The following is a 10,052-nucleotide window of genomic DNA, read 5'->3' on the forward strand; positions in this document are numbered from 1 at the left end:
CTCCAGTGCACCAGCCCTCCCCCGCTAAATGTCGTACAGTCCTAAGCACAATAATGAGAAAATTACCTCATCTGCTGTTTAGCCTCCTCAAAACTGTCGGACATGAAATAGACGTCCTGATAGGTGGTGATGAGACACTCCTGTTGTACAACAGCTTCCGGGTCAAAGGGCAGAACTTTATCCTCTTGTGTCAGTGCATGCTGGGTAAAATATGAACGTTAAAAAATGACATGTAGCTGCAAATTTGTCAATGTTGTACTCTAAATAAGATCTAGAAAGAACCATTTACATGTGAGTTATACCTTATTTTATTTCAACAAAGAAACACATTACCCTACCCTAAAGAAGGCCAAAAATTAATGAAATTGAAATCTAATGAAAGTCTTAAAAACATACTCTATACTCCTGACAACATTATCGTTTGCTAAACTGGACTTAAATCTGGTTAGATATAGTTAACTCCAACTCAACAAGGTTAGATATATCATCATGATATCGAATTTGTCTTTAAACCACATTGAGAAAATTTGAAAATAGCCATTTTGATTTGAGTCGTTTACATTCGCAAGATCCAACCTGTTTGAAACGGATTTAGTAAACCCCAGTGTGAATGGGCCCACTAGTCTCCTACCTTTAGCTCGCCGGCAGATGACAGCAGTCCTGCTCCGTATGCCCTGATCTTCCCGTCCTCTTTACACAGGCCGAACTCTACCGAGAAGAAGTAGCACTGCAGGCGGAAAACACAAAGCAATCGTTCAAGATGGCGGACAGACTAATAGTAATAAATGTAGTGAATTCAAAGACTCTACCAAGCTTCGGGAGGCGGCTGGAGAGAGTAGAATTTGGCAACATAGAGAGATAACATGTCGGGGGAGTCCGTCCGCGTAGTTTGCCTCTGCCCCTGGCATGTTATGTCTCTATTTGGCCAATTTCTACTTTTTCCAGGCTATAAGATGTAGTAAATGGCATAACTCGCGTCGCTCGCCGAAAAAAAATAACGCCGCCCCACAAGTCTGCTAATATAGACTTTCATCGCACCACAGAATCTGCTTGAAGATTAACCATATATATGATACTGTGAAAGAAGTCATGTAATATATGCTCATGAGCTAGCTATATATATAGCAGAGTAAACTCACCGTGGCTAACTTTTGTACCTCCTCATCCGAGGCGCCGAGCGAAGCCAGTCCGATCTCGTGGGAGAACTCGGCAAAACTCGGGTCGGCCAGCATGGGCACGTGACCCAGCAACTCGTGACAACAGTCCCTGGGAAAGTAGGTACCAAAGAACGATCTTTGAAATAGTGTCACCAGTATGAAAACAGAAACTCCCCTGCAGTTCCAGAACAAGCTGCTAGGGTGACCAAACCCAAACTAATTAGCCCTGATACAAAACGCTATCTGCCACCAAATAATCAAGACCGTAGCATGTCCAGAACAAAATATACAAAAACCGGAAGTTCGGATGCAGTGCGAAGGTCAGCCACCAGGAGGCCCATATTTGACCTTGACCTTCGTCTTCCCAAGACCTACCCACATACCAAGCATCATCACAATAATCCATAAAGACCTTCTTAAGTTATGTTGACAACAAATATATGGAGCACACACACACACACACACACACACACAAACACACACACACACACACACACACACACGAAGAGACCCAAAACAATACCTCAATTTTTTCATGGAGATAATAACGTGGGAGTAATGATAATTATGGTTTGCTTACGGTTCCGGTGTGTAGAAGGGGTCGGTGCTGTGGCGGATGTACTGGGTACAGTGGAACACGCGGAAGGCAAGTCCTGCCAGGAAGTCACGTGGTGTCAGGTACCCCGCCACCGGCCGCAACTGGAAACCTGTTCGTTCTGAGGTCAAGATTCAAATATATCCGTTACAGGTTTCACATCAGGTCATTTTTCTCACAATATGATTTTTTTTCTGCTAAGTAACTCTCTGTACTATGCTAAAAAAAACTATTTTGATATAGCTTTACTTAACACTTTCGAGCAAATGTAAGGTTTTACTTCGTAGCCCCAAAACCAAAATGAACTGTTGCAAAATCATTTCTGTGCAAAAAATTCATCCTTCCAGTAGAATTATTTCATGTAAATATTAAATGTTCAAAGGTTACCCCCGAGCAAAAATCCCGATTCGTTTTTACTACCAAAATGTATGTATTGGAACTGGTGAACTCACCTTTAAGAAATGCGGACACATCTTCCAACTGAGGGATGTTGTCTTCTCTGAAAATTAAATCAACAAATTTGCCTATTATATGTATACAAAGCTTATATACGACTATGATATGCCATGGCAAATGAATTATCATGAAGACGTGAATAACTCGTGTCCAAGGTATCTGTATCTGTATCTGTACAGCCGATATAACCAACTTTCGGCGTAACACACCATCTTCGCAGGCACGCGGCGCGGTGGCAGCTGGCTATATTACAACGATCGACATGTTACACCTAACCCTTGAACTTCTAACTCTAGACATTGTTTGAAATTATAATTCAAATTTAGAATGCAAATTTGAGTAAAGTACCCTGGGTTGGAGCTCACCTATATCCGCAGTACATGCGCAGTAGCGGCAGGTTGTTGAGGTGCTGTTGACAGGCGTGTGTCGGGTAGAGTGACGTCAGCTCACGGTACACTGCACCCCTGTGGAACAACAACAAAAATATCTCGTCATTTCTACTAATGTAACACTAGAAATGCTAATAGAATATTAACCAATAGCCAATCGCACGTGTTTGTGATGCGATTGGTCATACGAGCATGACAAAGGCTAGAACAGAACAACAATTCGGGGTAAGATCACCAATAAAAGTGGACTTTGATGCATTTCTTTTTTCTTCTTTTGGGTACAAAAGTAAGGTTACGGTGGCTGATCTGACGATTTGTGTATCTGTTTGTCCAGATAGGGTGGGGTAGGTTGACAGAACGTGGGTGGGAAAGATTTACAGTCAGAATGACAGGGGGTCAAAAGGTCAGACACAGGAAATGGGGTAAATGTGAAGGTCTCAGAATGAATTTTACCGGTATCAGGACTTTAATAGTGGTGCAGATGTCTCAGACTGATCTTTTGTTCATTTTGATAATACATGTTATTTTTTTGTGCAAAACAACTGATAAGTTGCCAAAACGCTAAAAAATTTTCTTTCATACTTCCACCAAAGTTTCCCTTATAGTGTAGATGGCGTCCTCACTCGTTGTCTAAGTTGCATCGGACAATAACTCTCATAAACGAGCTACCACCACGCCCCGAACCCAGCAACGGTCAAACACACGCAGCACGGAAATAAGCTAAATTGAGGGCTGTTAAACTTTGGTCTCTACGTCAAATGAATTTGTCTCTTTTACGAGTGCTTGATATGAGGAAGTTCCGAATTTCTCTTGTCAAATATGACGTGCAAAGGTTAAGTGGGCAATCATATTTTTGACGTTATAGGTTATATAATGCTCTAACCTTGACGTCATTTCGTTGTGGGTACCAGTTTAAAGTGGTATTGAGTTAACTGACCAAGCTAACCAACTATCACAACACATGAAAGATCGGTACTGTGTAAGGACTTACCATGTGTTCACTTCTTCTTCGGTATACTTTATTCTGGGTATAGGTTGACCGCTGCAAAACGAACATAAGGCGATCAGAGATGGCAGGCTTCACCCCCTTACCCACACAGCTTTGTAATACTTCCAGCCCGTAACACTGAAAATGCACGGCACACATACACACAAACACTCACACTTACGTTACATGTAGAGCTCTATACTCGTTTCACCACCGTACAATATATTCGTAGACTAACTTCCAGAAATAAGTATTGATATAGAAAATAATGAATTAATCATCCTATACTCACTATTTGTAGTTCAGAGCGATTTCAGCGAACAGCTTTCTTCTCTCCCGGTAGACATTGTCCTTAAAACCCTGTTAGGAAGCACGTTCAAAACGGATAGTTAAGATATCAGTAGGCATATAAACATAATGAAAGTACACGTTATTAATCTCCAAGCAGATCATACTGTGGCAAGGCAGTATTCATTGGCCAGAGGAGTGTCCATTAGCCACTTTGCTAATGGATATCGTCTCGCCACTGTATGATCTGCTTGGATATTACGCGTTCGTCCATGTACATCAGGACCTACAATGAAACCTTGACGGGGGTCGATACAGACTTCCAACCACCTTTGACCCATTGCTGACGTAAAACTTGGGAGGGTCAAATCTTCTAAGAAATCTGGTCTTAATTAAGTCATCCAAAATCCTAACCCATCCAGGCATAGAACTGGCTACAACGACCCTGCATGATGCAGAGCCCATCTGTATGTCAGAAATTGCTACGAGCTTGCACGGGGACGGGGGGCGCCATAGACTTTCTGCAACTTATGATCCACTACTTATGGAGTACCGCGTGTGTTATCTACGTGACGTCATTGAAGCGGTGGATTCAAGGATATTATAATGTCCTGGTTTGACAAAGACTGGAGTTGTACAGTCGAAAATTTGGATAAGTCCAATTTCTTGTATGGGCAATTGCAGTTCAAACTTGTTTTATAATGCTTGGAGATCGGATTGTATCACTCACCGGGTGGTCGGCATCCAGGTCGTTTCCGTACATCAGGACTCGGCACGCCGTCTTGTCCAGCTCGCTGATTTTGCGCGGGAACCAGGGAACCTCAAACCCCTCCTCATCTGAACAAACACGTCAATTACAACGTCATCACAAAGCCCCGTACGTGTGTGTATCTATTACATGATATGTCGTCCATAAGGGACTTGTGGAAGTATATTTTTCACATTTACAGCGTGGATTTTATCAATTCTACTACAGATCAAAGAGGACAGTCTTACACAGCTATTATTTACACATCAACGTTGACCTTTTTAGGTCTACTTGATTGATTTCTCTGATTGGCCGTCTCGAAAACAGCTAAAGAGTAACCAAGTAATCAAAGATTTCTAGTATATAGATATGCATTATAGTTTGTTACAATACATTCCTTGTGACCACATCATTCAAAACAGTACAAATCCCTGTCAATCAAGTAAAATCTCCGCCCATTTATTTTGGAATCCAAACATACAAACCTAGGACAAATTAGCGCCACCCAAAACACATACTTCCGTCCCGGTAGTAAAACTAGCATACCTTGTGCATTGCCCTTGCCGATGCTGTCTGGTGTGTCCACCTTGACCATCTTGGTCTCCCTCTGAATCCGGGAGATCAGTTCGTTCATTCGGGTCTTGTCGGCCTCACAGTCCATGTAGATTTCAACCACCGATTTCCGCCGAAGAGAGCGTCGGGACTCGATATGCAGAACGCTGACCTGTTCTTCCTACAACATTAGACAAAAAAAAAAAAATGAAAGTTGGCCTGTATTGGCAGACATTTTTTAAACTCCGACTTTATTCAACACAAGATATCAAATCCCAGGGCATACTGTAAGCACTTAGGAACGTCAATATGTTGCACACTATTACTAAAATAATTTTTGTGAGGGGTGAAAGAAGCCATTTACGTCAGAGCTCATCATTGTTCTTGTACTAAGATGGGGGCCGATATCGACTTCTAACCACCTTTGATCTTTGACCCACTGGCACTAATGGGAGGTCACGTTCTTTGAGCAATTTGGTTCTTTAGTTATCCTGATCAGATGGTCAAAATTCAACATGTCCAGTTTCTTGCGACTAAAACAGCTTAGGTTTTCCAACAATTGTACCTTGGACTTAAATCAGTACATTACCCGGGCAATCGCAGCCTTTTATAGAGCTTAATTAAAGCAGGGCTTACAATTAAATAATACACATAATACATATAACATCTTTGCTTCACACAGACTTTTGTGGAACTGTCGCAAGGGTCTGCCACCAGGTGACCTCAATATGACTTTCTTTCCCCATAACCAAAGATTTTTCTATACTAGTACCTGAAATAACTGTAGCACGGCAGCAAGGCCCCCAACGTCCTTCCTCATAGACAGGATGACCGGAGTGCGAACAGGTGCAAACGTCTCCTCACAAGGGAAAGACGAGATGCGCCTACGGGTTCTTGCCCCTGCAGTCTGAGCAGGTAAATTACCAAATGGCATTAGATTTCTCTCAGCAGTCATATTGTTTTATTGCAAATTCATGCCCGACGGCTAATTGCAGGAACAGAAGAAACATTTGGTATAAAAACGGACAGTTAGTACACAGAGAACTACTGACAACTCCTAAGAAACTACTGGTAAAAAACTACTGGGTTTGACCTATTTTTTGAAGACAGAGAAAGACGAATTTCACTCACCTGAGGAATCTATGATGAATTGTAACGGACCATGGTGATACTACAAAAATACTACGGGACCATATTTTTGCTTCCAATCGACAATAACTGACATGACAATGTAGGCTATAGCTAGTGAAAAACGTACATACATTATAAGTTAGTATATATACGGCATTGCATAGATGTACAGTAAAATACCTGGTTAAATTCTCGAACTCTGTTAGTGTGTCTGAATCAAAGTGCCTCTTCCCTGGTGCATCTTTTGAGAACTGTTTCTGTACCGAGGTATTTAAAGTGGATTTCAAGGCCCCTCCCAACCAACCAACATTCCGGACTGATTGTTCGATAGCGACGTCATTAAAACCGGAGTAAACGTCATCAATGACGTCACTACAAAAAAATTTGTTCCTTTTCATTTTTTGTAGCTTACAAGTAGGTTGTGGGAGTTATATAGCTTCCGTATTCCTAGGAAGTTAGAGAACGTCCTGGAAACAATGTATGAACTTTCGCCCTTCTTTAGTTTGTTAGGCTAAGTTGAAATTGACGCAAGAACGTTTTTATTCATCCGGTAACTTTTACACAAAGATCAGCCACTAGAAATGTCAGTCTACGTTTGACGTCAATTTATCCACCCATTAGAAGACAAAGAGTGCAACATCGTCAATGATTTCATGCTACAAAATGGAACAAAATGATTTGCTGAAGCACCACCTATTGTACGTTGAGGACCGCACGTAAATGTAAAAAACGAGCGTTTTGTTGCCATCACCAGGGTTACCACCAAACGCGTCAGACACTGGCGACTTCATTTTGCCTCCATTGTTTGCCAAGCCGAGTAGCCACAATTACTCCCTCTACATCAGCACCTACCTTCACACTGTACACAAATTAGGACATTTTATTACCCCCAATAAACACTAAGCAAATGAAACCATCTCATCCGGTAGGCAAACCACTCCTAATATAATATTTGATCTACAAATTTAGAAGCGTTAGCCTGTACTCACCGATTTTTCCACGCAGAGAATTTTGTAGAGAAGACGTTTTAGAAAGCTTGTATTCGGACAAGACATCGCGCCTAACAGCCGAAAGACCAACCAACACCTTTGATCTCAGCAACGGGAATCTTTGTTCACTCACTACAAGCTGCGTTTATAACTTATAGATTTCGACGAGTTTGAAAAACAGTGACCAAAATAGGTTGACCTATGTCGAACGATTGGGAGCTGTTATCAGGTTTGAGGTGATTAGATTGTGGGTGTAATACGGAATGCGTGCTGGGATAATTTCTCTTTTCTTGCGCACTTTTCGTGATTTCTTGAACTCTAGTTTTAGGTCGATATTCGTCCGGTATGAATACGCGAGTTGCTTTTAATGTAAATGTTTCTGATTCAGAACTTTTGATGCTACACCCTGATGCTACGTTTACAGTCTGGTCTCGGGGTTGACATCTTTGAAAAGGTGATATTCACCTGTTATGTCAATCCTTCCACAAATGTGGTAAATCTTCATGAATAAATAAACACCCGATAGATATAGCAGTACCGCTCTTCGCTTATTTTTTTTTCATTCCACGTATGCAGGGAAAAATCGCTCACTACTTCGCACTTCCTCTTCCTGAATGACGCTTATTTGCATGCAATGGAGTAGGATTAATTTTGAAAAAGAAACTACCAGAAAATTGACTTTTTGTATCGTTCAAATGTTACATAATGCAGCTTAAATGCCAGTTTTAAAAGTGCCTAACTGTTATCTGAGGCAAGAAGACGTAAAACATGATGTGCAGACCTAGCGCTAGCTAGAGACAAAGAAATATAGAAGCTAAGACTTCATTACTATGTCATATAACTAATATACATGTACGCGAAGGAAAGGATCAACTATTCACACATGAGGCTTGCTTTGATATAAACTGACATGAGATGATTTGTCACTTTTGGTCATCATTTCTCGCAGATCAACAACAGGATTCATTTACCAAAATATTTAGCTACAAACTGTATAAAGAATACATAACATGTCAGACCAACTTGACCACTGCATATTCTAGGTTCGGAAGGATATCATACAAAAAAGAACGTTTCACTTTTATTTTTTCATCAATTGTCATAGTAAAAGTGCGTACTCTATGTGACATATGCGACAAAACCTGAGATTTGTTCACAAATTGGCTTTGCAAATTGTTTTGGTCCAAATACATTATGTGCTAGTCGTCTTTTAGCCATATTTTTTTGGACGAACACTCTAGCTATGATAGAATAGCAAAAATTGTTATAGACGAAAATATTAGGCATAATTTCGTTCAAGAGAAAATTTTGATTTCAAAACTCCTACAATATGGAAATAGATAAATGAAGGAAACAGATTTTCGGTGAGTAACACAAGGGTGCGACAACCACCTGTTTTACACACCGCCTTGGATAAACATACAACACACTACAGCACAAATTGTGTTTAAACAACCACTCCTAATTGAAATTTGATGATTTCTACACCGAAATTGCATTTTTCTCTCAAGGAAAGAGGTTCAAGACTACTTACCCCGTCCTTGGTAAGAAGGGGGCCTCGGCTGCCGTTGTTTAAAGGGAAGACGTCAGAAAACCGCCGCCCTAACAGTTTTCTTCCCGACGACATCTTGGAACTGATTCTCAGACAACTTCTGACGAACATGGATCTCGGCTGAAACAGATACAATGTATCGTTCATCAACAGTCTTTTCTGCAGTGCACCTATCAATATTTTGCAAACATAGGCGGGAGAGAAACAATTAAATCCTAATTACTCATGTTTTTCAAAACAGAATGTTTTGTAAACTCACATTATGTTAAGGCAATTAGTGGGTGACAAAAAAGTACTCACATGCACCTGTGAGATCTAAACGACCAGGGCGAATTTTAAAGTCATAAAAATGTAGTTTGAAGACTATGTGGGAAGGCTGCTGTTTGTATCCCACCAGTAAAATGCAGTGATTGTTGCCCGAAGTCTTCTATTGCCACACGCGACTCAAGAGGCTAATCAAGGGCCATTTAGCGAACTACAATGCCTACATGCGCGGACTTCCTTGGCTACGGGCGTGCCTCGCATCAAGAGACAATAAAGACCACAAAAACCATCTGGATTTGGTAAAGAAGCCACGTGTCGGAGGCGGTGGGAGTTTTCCGGCAGCTATTGCACCCATCTGTGTATTTACGTCATAGGCCGTAATTAGGGTCCCATTGATCCGGCCATTTTACGGCAAACAGATGGCCCACACTGAACATAGCACGGCGTTCGGAATACTACATACGCTGCGGCACGTGCGACCAACGAAAACTTGTGATACTGGTAGTATACGCCAAAGAAACAGTTACTCAAGGAACTGGATATGATTTTGGAATATTATTATCCAGTTGCCTGAGCAACTATTTTTTGGCGTATCATATTACCTGGATGTCTAACTTTCACCGACGTGGAGCAGAAAGATTTTTTTATTAATTTTCAAAAATCATATCCAGTTGCTTGAGTTACTATTTTGGCGTATCTTATTTCCTGGATGTCTAGCTAACGTACTGGTAGTATAAACTACATTAAACAAAGCTGAACAACCCCTGATAAAGTTTATATGGCATATGGTGGTTAGTGGCCGTTTATTATGCTGCACAAATGACCAATATCGCTAGGTGGCGTGAACATAAATGCAAATCGCGTTGACGCTCTGCAATATCCTGCTGGCTTTAGATGGCGGTGGATGCTTATTTTGAAATCTCGAGGAATATATTGTATTTGA

The 10,052-nt window shown here is 41.1% G+C and overlaps 1 protein-coding gene across 1 annotated transcript; it reads right to left on the minus strand.

Annotated features, from left to right (window-relative positions):
• Positions 1-41: 41 nt before the first annotated feature.
• On the minus strand, positions 42-8,960 carry LOC109480215 (tryptophan 5-hydroxylase 2-like). Its single transcript, XM_019782364.1, is given in 12 exon segments — positions 42-200; positions 632-727; positions 1,140-1,266; positions 1,738-1,873; positions 2,205-2,251; positions 2,574-2,672; positions 3,589-3,639; positions 3,878-3,945; positions 4,604-4,710; positions 5,168-5,354; positions 5,946-6,080; positions 8,828-8,960. Coding segments are annotated over 12 exon segments (1,341 nt in total). The 5' UTR covers positions 8,957-8,960.
• Between the last annotated feature and the right edge of the window lie 1,092 nt (positions 8,961-10,052).

This window comes from Branchiostoma belcheri, unplaced genomic scaffold (genome assembly GCF_001625305.1).
Source record: "Branchiostoma belcheri isolate BF01 breed outbred unplaced genomic scaffold, Haploidv18h27 scaffold50, whole genome shotgun sequence".
NCBI classification, from domain to species: Eukaryota; Metazoa; Chordata; class Leptocardii; order Amphioxiformes; family Branchiostomatidae; genus Branchiostoma; species Branchiostoma belcheri.